The sequence below is a fragment of the Myotis nattereri genome (genome assembly GCF_964212035.1).
Source record: "Myotis nattereri genome assembly, chromosome: 2".
Lineage (NCBI taxonomy): Eukaryota > Metazoa > Chordata > Mammalia > Chiroptera > Vespertilionidae > Myotis > Myotis nattereri.
In genome coordinates this window covers 22,967,009-22,982,827 of record NC_138076.1, presented here as the reverse complement: position 1 = coordinate 22,982,827, position 15,819 = coordinate 22,967,009, and the positions used below count along the sequence as shown (strand labels likewise).

The 15,819-nt window shown below is 46.2% G+C and overlaps 1 protein-coding gene across 3 annotated transcripts in view; it reads left to right on the top strand.

Annotated features, from left to right (window-relative positions):
* The first annotated feature begins 2,810 nt into the window (after positions 1 to 2,810).
* Positions 2,811 to 15,819, top strand: part of RAB11FIP1 (RAB11 family interacting protein 1) — a 31,585-nt gene continuing 18,576 nt past the window's right edge. Inside the window, exon 1 of one of the 3 annotated variants that reach the window (XM_081084960.1) lies at positions 2,811 to 3,242. In XM_081084960.1, coding sequence (XP_080941086.1) covers positions 2,866 to 3,242 — 377 coding nt within the window. In that variant the 5' untranslated portion in view covers positions 2,811 to 2,865. The remainder of the gene's footprint in view (positions 3,243 to 15,819) is intronic. The other 2 variants (XM_081084961.1, XR_013995606.1) reach the window with 2 other exon arrangements.

The following is a 15,819-nucleotide window of genomic DNA, read 5'->3' as shown; positions in this document are numbered from 1 at the left end:
ACGGAGCCTATTTGTGTCTGACAGAAACCCAAACACGTGAGGTCACAGGTGCTCACAATTTCCCCTCCCCTCACCACTGTGCCCCTCCCCCACACTTTGTCCTCTAATCCTTTCCATGAATGGAAGGAATGCGTCATGTCATACTCAGCCTGTGAGTCTGTCCAGCTGGGTTTCATTCCTGGCTCTCTGTATTTCGGGGCTGGCCTAACAGCGTGAATGTGAGGGAGGAGGGGAGGCCAGAGCTGAAAAACTTTACTCCCAGGGTCAGTTTTGACCCCAACTCCCTAGTGGAACAGTAGATGGGTAGGACAACCAAGAGGGAAGAATATGCCTTATTTGATGCAGTACCAATACAGAATAGACACCAAGAATGGGTAAGGGCTGGGACAGAATGGGGCTGCAGGCAGATGTCCCCAGGTGAAAATGAAGGAAGGTATCTGGCTGTGACCTGCTCTGCTATTGGCTGCTGAGCTACTGCTGCTCATACCTGCTTTACAACCTGAAGCACAGCTGGATCCAGCCCCTGCTCAAAGTCCTCTGAAGGCTGGCTCACCTGGTTTAACACCGTAGTGTAAACTCCTTAGTCTGGAGTTTGGTGATCTGCATGATCTGGGCCCAACTTCCTTGGCCATCTTATCTCCACCATTTGTCCCCAGTGACTTCCTAAAATATCCCACATTCTAGCCCCAATGGGGTACTCGTAACCCCTAAACATGCCATGAACTCTCTGGACCCCATGCCTTTGCTTAGGCTGGTCTGTTCTCTCCTTCTGAAATGCTCTTCCTCCATCATCTTCTCTACCCATCAAGTCTGCTATACTCTTTAAGACCCACCTCAATACCATATCCTTCATGAAAATCCACTTGCTTAGAGAAATCACTTTCTCCTCAAATCACCCAAAGCATTATACTAATCCAGGACTTCTTTTTATAGCATTTGTCATAGAGTGCCTTGGAACTGGGTCTCATTCAGAGGCAATACCTAGCACAAAGTAAGTCCTCAATAAATCTTTATAGTAATGAATGGAGCCGTGAGGTTGAATGAGGTTAATAAATGGCCAGGAAGGGGAAATAGCACGAAAACAACAGAGTTCTGTTAAGCTTTCCTGACTTTTACGTGTCTGGTGCCTCCTTTCCTTTCCCCTTCTCATCACATTAAATATTTACAACGTGCTAAATAGGATTTTCCCACACTGTAGCCGCCCTCAGTTGCAAACCTGAGGCATAATGTCTGTGTTGTAACTCCCTACATGGTAAAAGAGAACACCATGTACTCGTGATTGGCTGGAATAACCTCCAACTCTTCAATTCCATGGCACTTCTCAAGGGCCTCCTGTGTACTCAGGCTTCTGCTAGGGGCTGTGGAGGAGACAGGTTAAAGAAGTCACCACCTGGTCCCTACCCTGAAGAGGGCTATCAGAAGCCAAATCTTGGGAGAAATCTGAGTGAAGCCTTGCGGTGGATAGGACTCGAGTAGTCAAAGAGGTTGGCAAGGCAGCCGAGTGCTAAAGGCCTGGAGATGGGGAGATTCTCTGGGCTACAATTTGTTCAGGAGATGGAGGAGAATGAGTCAGGGTGGGATCAAATAGGAATGCCTTTACTTATCTACGTCTGAAGTTAATGCAGGTGAGGCAACATGGTAGGATTTCAAGCAGGTTAGTGCAGCAGTGTGCAGTGTGGACGGAAGGGAGGAGAGCCTAGAGGTCAGGGAGATGCTAGTGGCAATCCAAGATTGGGGTTCTGAGGGTCTGGAAGAAGCAAGGGATGCAGTAAAAACACTGGATGGGAGTCAGGACACCTGGACTCTAATCCTGGATCTGTTGTGGGGCCTCGAACCCATCACTTCTCCGCTCTGGGCCTTTCCTTAACTGTAAAACCTAAAAACTTTCAAAGTGACCTTTCCAATCTGATGGTCCAGGTAAGCCTTTGAAGTAGGCTATTGGGAATGGACATTAGGAGCAAGAGAATGACTAACTGGAGTCATGAGATAAAGGAGGGCGGGGGCGGGGCGGCGGGGGGGCGGGTGGGGGGGACCGAAGAGGGTCCATCCAGCCAGGGAGAAATGGGGAACTGGGGGTGGGCGGAGCCGCTGCTCCCGACGTCTAGTTTGGCAACCCGTTTTCAGTTTCCCCTTTCTTCCCCTTCTCTAATTTCCTCTTAGCCTCACCTTATTTGGTGAAAGCAGGGCAAAATAGGATACCCCCCCACCTCATGTCCCCCCCCCCCTTCTACCTTCCCCTTTTCAGGCTTTGAAATGACCCTCCTCCTTCCCCACCCACCTGGCACCAGCCCAGAACCCACCGCCCTCCACAGTCTTCACCCCGAAGTGGAACGAGCGGGGGATTTGGGATCGTGTTCTTTATCACTTTCATAGCTACCACTTGTTGAGAACTCACCACGTGCCCGGCTACATTGTTTTTTACAGCAAATCTAGACTGTCCTCTCATCTTACCGATGGAGCAACTGAGCCCAAAAGATGCTAAGTAATCTGTGCAAGGCCCCCCCCACGGCCAATGCCCGGCTGGAAACGCGGTCTGACTCCCAGGTCAGGGCTTCCGCCAGTTCCGGTTGGGCCGTGCGCCCTTTGCTGGCGGTGGATTCAGTCCATCCCTCCCCGACCGACCGCCTCTCCGCCCGGAATTCGCCGGCCCCGCCCCGCCTCCCGCGCTAGCCCCGCCCGAGCGCGGGGGCCCCGCAGGGCTGCGCCGCGGCAGGTGGGCGGGCGGGGCGGGGCCGGAGCGAGGGGCGGGGCCGGGAGGGGGTGTGGCCGGAAGCCTTAAAGAGGCCGGGGCGGCGGGGCGGGCTTAGAGGCCGCGGGTCGCGGCGATCAGCTCATCCCTCTGCAGCGTGTTCCCCCGCGGTCACCATGTCCCTGGCGGCTGCGGCGGGCCGGGGCCCGGGGGCCGTGTGGTCCCCAACCCACGTGCAGGTGACGGTGCTGCAGGCGCGGGGCCTGCGGGCCAAGGGTCCCGGGGGCACGAGCGACGCGTACGCCGTGATCCAGGTGGGCAAGGAGAAGTACGCCACCTCGGTGTCGGAGCGCAGCCTGGGCGCGCCCGTGTGGCGCGAGGAGGCCACCTTCGAGCTGCCGCCGCTGCTGTCCGCCGGGGCCGCGCCCGCGGCCGCCGCCACCCTGCAGCTCACCGTGCTGCACCGCGCGCTGCTCGGCCTCGACAAGTTCCTGGGGCGCGTCGAAGTGGACCTGCGGGAGCTGCACCGGGACCAGGGCCGCAGGAAGACCCAGTGAGTGCGGCCCGGGGGAGGACCGGGAGCCGGGGGAGGACCGGGAGGGAGCCCGGCGCGGGCCGTGCAGGTGGCCGGGGCGCTGAGGTCCCTCTTAGAGAGAACGCGCAGTGCAGGCGCTGCTGTGTCTCCGGGGGACGGGCCGAGAGAGACCTTTCAGGAGGGACCCCTGGACCAGCAATAGTGTTCTCTCCGGCCGGCCGCGCCCGCTCTCCTGGCGGGTGGGCTCTGAACGCAGGAGGGAGGTGCGTGGGGCGATTTTGAATCTGCCTGACGTCGCTCAGCGCCTGAAACTTAGCAAGCAAACACTTAATGCTTTTACGATGAATTGAAAATACATGTGGCCTGACGAATGCCGGTTATTAGTGGGGGGAGTATGTATATTTGGTATTCGCATTGATTATGTGGGAAGCCTCCTAGGTATGTTACTGTCCTGGGCACTCACTGAGCTGAGAATGGCCGGGCCGTGGCGTAGAGAGGATTAACTGGAGGAATGAAACCCATGACACTCCCTGGCTCTAGAGAGGCTCACCATGGACGGAGCGGGGCGTTACAGCGAGGAGTGGGTGGAGGTGGGGGCCAGGAATGGGGTGTGCGGATTGCCAGGTGATGGCCATCTCCCCCGCCCCCATTAGTTGGTGAAGAGAACTTGCCTCTCCCTTCCCCCCTACCCCCTCCAAAGAATGCACCACCTTCAGACTGAAAAATATTTAACCCTGTTTGCCTGGGCCCCAAATTAGTGAGGATTCCTCAGTGATGGCTGGAGCCAGGGTCTGCCCTTGGCCCAGCTCAACTGGGAGGTAGGCATTGTTTTTCTTTGTCAAGTTCTCTCTGGCCCTACTCCCTACAGGTGGCTGCTCACCTGTAGCTCCCAGTCAGGGGTTAGGGTATCTCACTCCTACAGGGAAAACTGGGCAAAACTCAGTTCACGCCAACATGTTACCCAGTTATCTGTTTTCTTTCACACGTGTTTGGAATGGAGCATTTGAATGTGTTCATCTGGTACAGTGGTTCTCAACCTTGGCTGCACATTAGAATCACCTGGGAATCTTTTTAAAATCCTGATTTCTGGGCCTCATCCTCCGGAAATTCTGTTTCTTTGTTATGGGTTGAGGCCACAACATTAGTAACAAAGAAACAGAATTTCCAGAGGATGAGGCCCAGAAATCAGGATTTTAAAAAGATTCCCAGGTGATTCTAATGTGCAGCCAAGGTTGAGAACCACTGATCTAGTATACCAGACCTAGCCTCCCATGTTGCCACCTAGTAGCCCCTACAGTTTATGAAGCACACTGATTCACATTTTGTGTTTTAGATATCAACAGGTTTTTAACTTTCTCTTGTGAAGGCGACAGGAAAAGCCAGAGAGAGGGTTTGAAGTTACCGGACTCCTTTTTCTGGAGGGTGGGTCCAATTTCAGCATGCATGCTTGCAAATGTAATACCTGCTTCGCTTATCTGGCCAAAGATGAATAGGCATTTCTGAACTCAAATCAGATAAAAATGGAGAGCCCTAGGTGAGGATGGATGGGATGTCTTCCTGGCATCAACTTACAAGCCATAAGGTGAGCAGTGTCTTTGCTAAGGAGGGGCTGAAGCTATGCTCCTTTTTCATTGGATTAAATGACATTTGGGGCCTTGGGTTGGTTTCCTCTCCGGCTTCAACTGGGAGCTGTTGGCAGTCCTTTGTTTGGTCCCGGCCCAAGATGTGTGGGTATTATCATCTGCCACCTGTTTCTTATGGGAGCGGTTTATTCCCTGGAAAGGTAGAGTGCATCTCCCTGCCAGAGATGGGGGTTCCAGACCCTCGGTCTGGTCCTGACTCATTGTTGGGCCTCAGGCTGCTCGGTCTCTCAAAACCCGTTTCCCTCTTTATGAATGGAGCTTGTTGCCTGACTTAATGAATGTCTGTCGGATGTTTCTGGGCTCCTGGGTTAAGGGGGCTCATATATAGATTCAAAAAGTCCTGTTACTGCCTTGTGAGGAGTGAAAAGCTCCTTAAGCTCCCTATTTCAGGAAGTGTTTACTAGTAGGCTTTGCATCTTCATTTCCACATCCTCTCCATTGTAATGCTAAATTACAATGATTGGTTAGATTGGTTACTCTTGCCACTATTATATGAACTGATTACCACCTATTCACAGTATCAGCTTGTAGGAAAATAGCACTTAGTTGATTTTTTATTTTTATTTTTTATAACTGCTAAGGAAGGCTTCTTTTATTTGCTCCTCTAGCAGTAGGTGAAACTACAAGCATTCCATTTATCACTTCTTGGGACTTTCCAAGGTGCTGGGGGAACCCAGTTAAACATACTCTGTCTGATGCCAGGGTACATCACTTGGGCCCTCAAGATAGCTGGGATTTGGAAAATGAGATATACACTGAGAGGCGGAATTTTAACAGAAACTGGTTGGGCTGGGAAGTCATTTGAACTAGTCATTAATGGATTGACTCCAGTTTAGACATTAAAAGCCAGAAACAAAACAAAAGCTCAAAAAAAAAAAATTGTTGTTAATCCTCACCTGAAGATATTTTTTCCATTGCTTTCCAGAGAAAGTGGAAGGGGGAAGGGGGAGAGAGAGCGAGAAAGATAGAGATAGAGAGAGAGGTGAGAGGTGAGAGAGACATATTGACTGGTTGCCTCCCACTCTCACCCCAACGGGGGGTCGGGGGTGGGGGGGAGTGAACCCAAAACTGAGGTGTGTGCCCTTGACTGGAAATTGAACCTGTGACCCTTCGGTGCCCAGGCCGACACTCTAACGACTTGGCAACACTGGCCAGGGCCAAAAGCTCAAATCTTGGTCTGTAGGTTTGTATGTGTGTGTGTGTGTGTGTGTGTGTGTTCCCCTCTAGCAAATAAGGTTGCTGTTATAGAGTATGACTTTCATTATGAGTCTAGAGAAGCTGAAACTCAAGGCATTAAGAGCTAACTGCTAATATTTCCACTGTTCTTTTGGTAAGCCTCCATCTGTCATATCTTTGTAATAAAGAGAATATACTTTTTATAATGGCTCAGATTTCACAGACCTTGACTTTAGTGTGATGACACACATCTTCGAAGCACCAGAGGCTGACGTAGGATAGGATACATTTAATAGGGGAGAGTGCATAGTCCCTTTCCTTAAGAATAAATAGAAATGAATTGGTTTTGCACTTACACTTACCTATTAAAGACCTCTCAGGTCTCAGTTGGGCCTTGGTTAAATGGGAATCAATTAAGTCTCATGGTCATAAAATAGACCTGAATCTGAGAGGCAGAATCAGGTGACTAACATGTAGGGTTCTCTGCTCAGCTCTCTAGTCTCATGTAGTGTGGGATTCTAGATTGATTAAAACAATATTTTTTAGCATGGTAAGAGCAACAAATTTTGGGGGAAATTATCAGTTGGTAGATTAAAATAAATATTCATTAAGGCTGGTGACTGGAAAGCCATTGTGTAACTAAATATCCTGCAACCTAATACTGGAATAGTCTTCCAGATATGAAGAGAGCGTGAGTGGTGGAGAGTCATTTTCCTATATGTCTTTAATATTTAAGGGGGAATTTGGTTGTATCTGAAAGGATTTAGATATTAATAAGGGGTAACTATTTTGAAGAGCTGTAAGTATAGAAGAATGCTGTAATAAGTTGCTGAAGGAAATTTGGATTATTAAAAAGAAATAAAGGACAGAGAGCTGTTTTTTCTGGGAAAGCTGGATGCAGGGAAATGACTTAGAAGACCATAGAGATGTGTAATTCACAAATTATAAGCAGTCAGCGTTTGTGCTTATACCTTTAGGTTTCCTAAGCATACTCTTAAGTTTTTCATAACAGATTGGAAAATTTGAGCAACATTGTTAAGTTTTTCCTTTCTTGGGATTCCCCTTAAACATAATATTGGGCCTTACTGGAAACCCTCCTACCTGTCACCCAGCCACAGTCCCCTCCCACTCCAGTGTAGGAAACGGATAGCTCAATGCCCAAGACAGGTCTCTGTCTCCCCTGGATAAACCCTAACCTGTTTATGGCAATGGGGTGGAATGACTAAGAAGGGGGAAGGTACCTCAGAGTCATTGTATTAAAGGTGAACGTTCCGTTGTGTTTTTCATGGTATTATTTGATTATAATTTTATTTGTAAGACATTCAGTTAGCATGGGGAAAGCTCTAACTGCTTTTTCCCCCTTGTCCTTAAAGTTTATCCATACTTTTCATAAATATTTCTTAATACCTACTATGTGCCAGGTACTGGGTATACAGTGTAAACAGTGGTGACCAAAACAGACATGATCCCTGCTTTCAGGAAGCTCAGAGCCTTATGTGGGGTATATAGACATGAAACAAATGAACACATAAATAAATAATCATGTATTGTGATAAGTACTGTGGAGGAAGAGAACAGGGTATCATAAGAGAAAAGACCAGGGAAGACATGATTTAAAGAAGAAGATTGCAGCCGAAACCGGTTTGGCTCAGTGGATAGAGTGTCAACTTGCGGACTGAAGGGTCCCAGGTTCGATTCCGGTCAAGGGCATGTACCTGGGTTGCGGGCACATCCCCAGTGGGGGATGTGCAGGAGGCAGCTCATCGATGTTTCTCTCTCATCGATGTTTCTAACTCTCTATCTCTCTCCCTTCCTCTCTGTAAAATATCAATAAAATATATTTAAAAAAAAAAAGAAGAAGAAGATTGCAGATTGCCCTTCTGAGGCAGAGACATGAGAATAAGGAGGAATTTTTCTAGTGAAAAGTAGAGGAGGGAGGCCTGATTGGGGTGGGCAGCCTGTGCAAAGGCCCTGAGGTAGCTAGAGAGATTGTGTAGATTGAGGCTGAAGAGGAAGGCAGGGCTTTATTTAAGAACACTGGGAAGCCAATGAGGTGGTGTAATCCATTTTATTAAAAATTGTTGTGGCTGTTAGGTGAAGAATGGATTTGAAACAAGCCTAGCCTGGAATCAGATAAACAAAATGGGAGGCCACTGATGTAATAATCCAGGTGACCAATGGTGGTGGCTTGGGTTAGGGTGATGGCTCTGGAGATGGACACAGGTGGGTGGATTTTAGAAATATTTTGGAGGCTCAGTTGGCTTGGCTTGTGATGGATTGTGTGTGGGTGAGGGTGAATGCGAGGAAATGATAAGAATAAACAAATAAAATAAGGAGAGGTTGCTGTTGAAAATGAACCAGGAAGTGGTGGCTGCTTTCTTTCCCCAACAGTCACTGTGATAGGGTGAGGTCACCATTGCAAAAACAGTTTTGGGCAGTGACACCTGTGAATAGGAAACATCATTGAAACCAGGGTGTGTATATGTGTGTATTCAAGTATTTACAGTTTTAATACAGGCCAAGTCTTTGTTTTGTAATAGCATAGCTGATGCAGTCTTACTGGTGTGTTCCAACATGGCTGATGAAATCACTGCTTCAAGGAACATAGGACTAAGAAAAGGAAAAATAATATGTAACATTAGGAACAATAAACCCAGAAGTGGGAAATAAAACTCTGGGGCAAGCAAGTCAACCATTTGAATATTTTTCACATTAGGGAAAGTATGCGTATGAAAGTCCGGTGCCTTTTTCCTTTTGCTTAAACTTCCTTTCGGTTACAAAGACTTTTATTGTATTTCTGTAGCTACCATTAGGGGGAAGGTTTTTATACATAATAGGTCATTTTAATTGTAGTTATTAACTAAAAAAACGTTATAATCACATTAAAAGCAATACATGGTGCTGATGAAAATGTCAAGAACTCAAACATGTATTTGCTGATATCATTCTTCCTTTAACAATAATCTGCCCTGACCAGTTTGGCTCAGTGGATAGAGCATCGGCCTGCGGACTGAAGGGTCCCAGGTTCGATTCCGGTCAAGGTTGTGGGCACATCCCCAGTGGGAGGTGTGTAGGAGGCAGCTGATTGATATTTCTCTCTCATCGATGTTTCTAGCTCTCTATCCCTCTCCCTTACTCTGTGTAAAAAAATCAGTCATATATATATATATATATATATATATATATATATTTTTTTTTTTTAAAAAAACAACACAATAATCTTAGGTATATATTAAAATACTTCAGTTTTAATTGCCATCTGTCCTAGAGCACTGCTTCTCACCCTGTACTTTTGGAGGGACATTAGCTCTGGTTTAGCTCCAGAAGGATTAGGAAGCCCTAGCCCAAGTGAAGAGAGTGAGCGGGAGTCGTTTTAGGCTTCACTTCAGAGCAGTCCCCTGGGTGGCCCTTGGTTCTGGGTCTGGTGTAGATCTCTAAATTCTCAGGCCTTTGAATTCCAACAAAAGCGGCAGCCGGTTGCCAGGATTTTTTTCTTGGAAAAAACTTGACAAGAGGGTTCTACTTACCTTAAGGAGGTGTCCTGGGTCACATCTTGTGCCCCAGCTGGCTCAGAAAGAGACCACGCTGACTTTTACCTGCTTCTCCCTTGGCCAGGGATCACTGGTCTTATTTTCGCTTCGTGACCCAACGCAGGGCCCATACATAGTCTATGAGCGTGACACACTCTCTCTCTCTCTCTCTCTCTCTCTCTCTCTCTCTCTCTCTCTCACACACACACACACACACACACACACGCACACACACGCACGCATGCTTGCAGTCCCTTAGGCACAGGCAGGCGGTCGTTTGCCTGTGTGGACGTGGAGAACTCTTTAATCTTACATTTAATCCAGTGCCTTAAAGCCTAGGGGTGTCTGAAGTGTGAGGTCAAAGCTCTGCCCATTCAGTTTCCCAGTTTGGGGTATGGCTTGCTTGTCTGTTGTCTGTGCCCTTTCTGAACATTAAAGAAGCAGGTTGTCTCTGCAGCTTGGTGGTTAATGATGCTTTTGGCAAAGGAGTTGCTTTTAGTCACTAATGAGACAAGAAATTCCTTTCCTGTAGGGAGAAGTCTGTAGATAATCTGTTAGAAGAAAATCAGGGCTTTAGTCTCCAGGGTGTCCCCCAGGGACACATTTAGGAATGTGCCTGTGGGGAGAGAAAAGGCAGTGGTAATTAAGTGTCTTTTCCTGAATGTTGGCCTCTGAATGGGAGTTAGAGGGAAGGCATTTTTAAGAAATCCCAGAAAAATGTTTCTAAAGGTGTGGCTGCTGCACACTTCACTTTTAACATAAATACTCTTTTATTAAAATGGACATGGCTAACCTAGGCAGAACAATTAAGGCTTCCAGAAAGTCTGGTCTGAAAAGGCCTCTTGTGATCATAAAGAATGGGTATCCTGTGTGCAGGGAGCCAGCGGTAGTCTGGGTCCTGGGATATTGCTTCGAGGGTGTCGCCTCCTACTGCGCCAGTCCTGTGGGGTTTTCCTTTTTACACCAATGGAACTTTTCATTTTCACTAATCACCCGTTGTTAAAACAGGATTTCAAATGCTCTTGGTGTGGGGTTTTTCTTCCCCTCCCCCTTGGAACTTACCTTGATTATAAGATAAAATCATAGATACTCTGCCTCCTTGCCCAGAGCTCTCTTAGAAACGAGTGAGTCCGTTTGTGGGCGGAGTGTAGGCTGGATGTTTTGTTTCTTAAAATATATTTTTATTGATTTCAGAGAGGAAGTGAGAGGGAGAAAGAGATAGAAACATCAATGATGAGAGAGAATCATGGATCGGCTGCCTCCTGCACGTCCCATACTGGGGATCGAGCTTGCAACCCGGGCATGTGCCCTTGGCCAGAATTGAACCCAGGACCCTTCAGTCCGCAGGCCGACGCTCTACCCACTGACCCCAAACCGGCTAGGGCTGGATGTTTTTTGATGTCTGTCATGTTGAAGTTTGTTTGTTTCTTTTGTCCTGGTCAAAAGATGGTGAACCAAAGCGTTGCATTTTCTTTTTCCAACCTTAAAATCTCTTTGCTTGAGTGATAAAGGATCCCCAAGGTTGCCATGAAAAAGTTCTTCAGCAGACCAATAGAATGCATCAGTGGCATTTACATGTGGGCTAGAGGTGAGATACCTGATCTGATGGTAGAATATTAACATTTGTGGCTTTTTGAGATCTGATCAAGGAAAAGAATGGGCCAGTAAATGATTGCAGGGGTGGATTTACATGGTTAAAAGTACGTCAATTTTTCTAATTCTCAGAATCTTGAAATACTGGTGCTTGTTATTCCCTTTAATCTTTACCTACAGGAAGTTTAATATTGCTTTCAACTTAAAAAATGCGTTGAACCTTATCCTTCAGTCAATTATGCCATATCTCTGAAGTAGTTTGGAAGCCCTCTGCTTCATTCCTCTCCTACCTGCATAGAAACCCTGAGACCATTGATTAAATATCTCTCAGTAAGTTACAGTATCTCTCGTTGTATTTTAAAAATTCCTATGTGTTTTAATTTTGGAAATTGTGTAATACAAACTGATTTTGTAATTGAGTCTTTTCCTACTCCCTTCAAATGCAAATCATTGTTATTTGTACAGTGGGGCCTTGACTTACCAGTGTCCCGACTAACAAGTTTTTCGAGATATGAGCGTCTCTCGGCTGATTTTTTGCTTTGAGTTGCGAGCTAAAATTCGGGTTAGGAGCCAGCTTCAGATACCCCACTGCTAGTTGGTGCAGCGAACATCACAGTGAACGCCACAACATCAGCCCAGCATCACGTGTCTCACTCGTTCACTTTTGATTTGACATACGAGTAATTTGAGTTACGAACTCCGTCACGGAACGAATTAAACTCGTAAGTCAAGGCCCCACTGTATTTGATGATATTTGGATGCCTAGTCAGTCAGAATTGTAGATTTCTTAAATTCCCTTTTGAAACGATCTGAATGGGTAAACTATGATATATATTTCACAGAATGTCATACAGTCATTAGAATTGATGGGTATGGAGGCTGTAAGACAATTATGTATATAACTACTACAAATAAAATTGCATGTGTACTTGGGTTACAACTAAGCAATAATTATAGCTAACACTTGCCGAGTGCTTATGAATACCAGGCACTGTTCTAATTCTAAGCACTGTACATATATGAAGCCATTTAATCTTCATAACATCCTTATGAGGTAGGTGCTTTGAAGCCTGTTTCAGAGGAGGAGCCCGAGCCACAGAGAGGTTATGTAACTTGCCTGGAGTCTCTCAGCTAGTGATTGTTTAAATGTACAGGGAAAAGACTTCAAGAAAATACATAAAAAGGTAATGATTGGATTAGCATGAGAAAATTAAAAAATTTTTCTGTAGCTCACTTTGATTACTTTCTAACACAGTGGTTCTCAACCTGTTGGTCGAGACCCCTTTGGGGTTGAATGACCCTTTCACAGGGGTCGCCTAAGACCATCGGAAAACACATATATAAATTACATATTGTTTTTGTGATTAATCCTATGCTTTAATTATGTTCAATTTGTAACAATGAAATTGGGGGTCACCACAACATGAGGATCTGTATTAGAGGGTCGCGGCATTAGGAAGGCTGAGAACCACTGTTCTAACAGAATTTCTGTAGAGCAAATAATATAGGAAGGACCAAAAGCATTTTCAGTGGCTTTTTTCTGTTCTCTCTCCTATACCATGTCACTTACCAACTTTTAGGATTGAGTTTGGTGGCCACAGATAGCCTTTTGGTGCCATTAGAATGGCTAAAATTAGGGCAAAAAAGTGATCCATTTGCCGCTGTCATGATTTACCAGGAGTCCTTCCAAGCAGTTGATAGTGGGCAGAGGGGAAGGGCCACCTGGGAAGCGAGGTTGGCTGATTGGTGATTCTGTATTCAGAGTTAGGCAATGATGACCAGCCACCTTGGTCAATAACAAAACTGGTTAAACTACTTAGCTTCGGCAAGGTACACACCGCCAATGTTTTATAGGTCACAAACACTTCTGTCCCTATTTGCTATGCATCGCTTCTCGGCTAGTAGAGAAGAGTGTGGACATTTTACCCATCACTCCTTTTCAGAACCCTTGTAGATGTCCTCAGCTGCTAACCCCACAGGACTTTGAGCTTTCTTTTTATTTCCTGGGGAAGACAATGAACATTTCTTCACCTAAGAAAGATCGAGTGTGTCCCCTGTCTCGAAACACCATGTCAGGCGCTGTTCTGTTCCTTCCTGCTTCTTTCCTGATGTGGGGCCGTACTCCCCTGGGTCACGATGCTGGGTCACGATGCTTGGTCATGGTGGAGATGACTCACACTACAAGTCACGGCTGGGATTTTGCAGGGGAAGGGAAACAGGCAGTCCACCACTGACCGTTGAGTGCAAACTGGACCCACGGACAAGGCTCCCTTGAAATTAAGCAAATACTGTAAAATGTTGACTTGACTCGTAGAGCTGTGGTCTCCCTTTGCCTTGCCTTTCTGTGTCCAGTCGGAGGACACAGTATTCATTTTGCTGGACCCCTACATAGGCGGTTCTAATAGCCCCTTGGGGTTTAGTAAATGAGCTGAGAACTGTATTCATGTGTGAGAGTCCTCATTTGTGGTGAAACTACAGTTTCTCTTCATGTCTAATGATTTCCTTATGCTCCAAAGTTAGAAAAGGCAGCAGTTGTGCCAATGTCACCAACACTTTGTGACGATGTTCCTAAGCTCACTCTCTGTCCTCCCCCCCCCCCCTTTCCCTGCAGAGGGTAAGCTTTTTAGGGCAGAATCTGGCCTCTTTGTTTTGTATGTTCAGTGCCAGGCATGTAAACAATATTTGAACCGAATCTTTGGAGCCACCATTTCTCTGCACGTGCCTGCCCTCAGGAATGTTTTGAAGGAAAAACATGCTTGCTTCATCTGCAGGAAGATTAGTTTTGAGACATACCAGTCAGTCTTTTACAAGTGTAATCCCCAATGTTTGCACTTCTCATCTCCCAAGAGCAGGAGCCACACTGCCCTCACCCTGCCGCATTCCGATGGAAGGCCCCCGGGATCCGCTTTCCCTGTGTTTGAGAAACTGTACATTCTGAGGCAAATCAACCCTGAGACTTGGGCATGGTTGGATGGCATGAGCTGTTCTCAGAATGACTGTTTCAAAGCCCAGGAGATTTGACAATACAGATCTAGGCAGTAGCTCCTCAACCCAGCCCTGGGGGTGGGGTTGGGGTAGGGGGATCCTGAGTTCTACCTTCCACCTCTTTTCCTTCCTGTACCTAGTTCATTCTATTTTTTTAAAAAATATATTTTATTGATTTTTTACAGAGAGGAAGGGAGAGGGATAGAGAGTTAGAAACATCGATGAGAGAGAAACATTGATCAGCTGCCTCTTGCACGCCCCCTACTGGGGATGTGCCCGCAACCAAGGTACATGCCCTTGACCGGAATCGAACCTGGGACCCTTGAGCCTGCAGGCCGATGCTCTATCCGCTGAGCCAAACCGGTTAGGGCTCATTCTATTTTTACATTCCCTACTGCTCTTAGGTCCTGGATCTAATCTTACATCTAGAAGACTGGAAAGAATTTTTTTTTTTTTTTTATCTGTTGTTTGACCAAAAAACCCAACCCTAATCCCCCAACAGGAGGGCAGCTGTGTGGATGCTTCACATTTTTGCTTGTATATGCCCAAGACTATCACTTGTGTGAGAAGCATGGAGGGGTAAAAGACTGAAGTTTTCATTCTGTACCATTTAAAAAAAAATGTTTTTATTGATTTTCGAGAGAGGAAGGGAGAGGGAGAAACATCCATCAGATGCCTCCTGCACACCTGCTACTGGGGAGCGAGCACACAACCCGGGCATGTGCCTTGACCAGGAATCCAACAGGTGACCTCTGACCAGGGCTCTATACCATTTTGTATGATTTTAATTTTTATCCTATGCCTGTTATTACTTAAAAATATAGTTTACATAAGTTTCCTGTCACTTCCTATGTATTCAGAAATCCTACTAAACTTTGAAGAACTGAACTTTAATTATAAGTAAAAATCATTATTTGCGCTGAAACCGGTTTGGCTCAGTGGATAGCGTGTCGGCCTGCAGACTGAAAGGTCCCAGGTTCGATTCCGGTCAAGGGCATGTACCTGGGTTGCGGGCACATCCCCAGTAGGAGATGTACAGGAGGCAGCTGATTGATGTTTCTCTCTCATCGATGTTTCTGACTCTCTCTCTCCCTTCCTTTCTGTAAAAAATCAATAAAATATATTTTAAAAAATCAGTATTTGCTTATAGAAGGGATCATTTTTGATAGGTTGCAGGGTTTTGTCAGACATGGGTTTAAAAATAAACTTGCTACATTGGGATTATGGCTTTCTTCTCTGTTCTCTGCCCTTTGGACTAGAAAAATGAACCCGGCCCTGATTTCTGAGATAATGTAAGTAAGCCGTCTGGGCCTACGTGAAAGGTAATGCTGGACACGCCCACGCTGACATCTTGTGCTGTGTGGCCATGCTTTATTATTTATGAACTACTTCCGCAAGGTGCTGGAATTAAGTGGGCTTAAAAGCAAATGAACAGAAATGCTTAAAAATTGAATTGATGTTTAAAGATTAAAACCCCATTACATGTTCTGGTTGGGGATTCCTTAGGATGATTTATAACTCTTGTTATAAATTATGCTTGTGTCAAATATCCCTTGGATAATATTAATAATAGAAGAAACAACTCCTGTCTTCCTTTCTAGCTTTAATAAACCCAGCACAGGTTTTTAAAAATTCTGAACATATGCATGAGATGCTTACCCGTCTGTG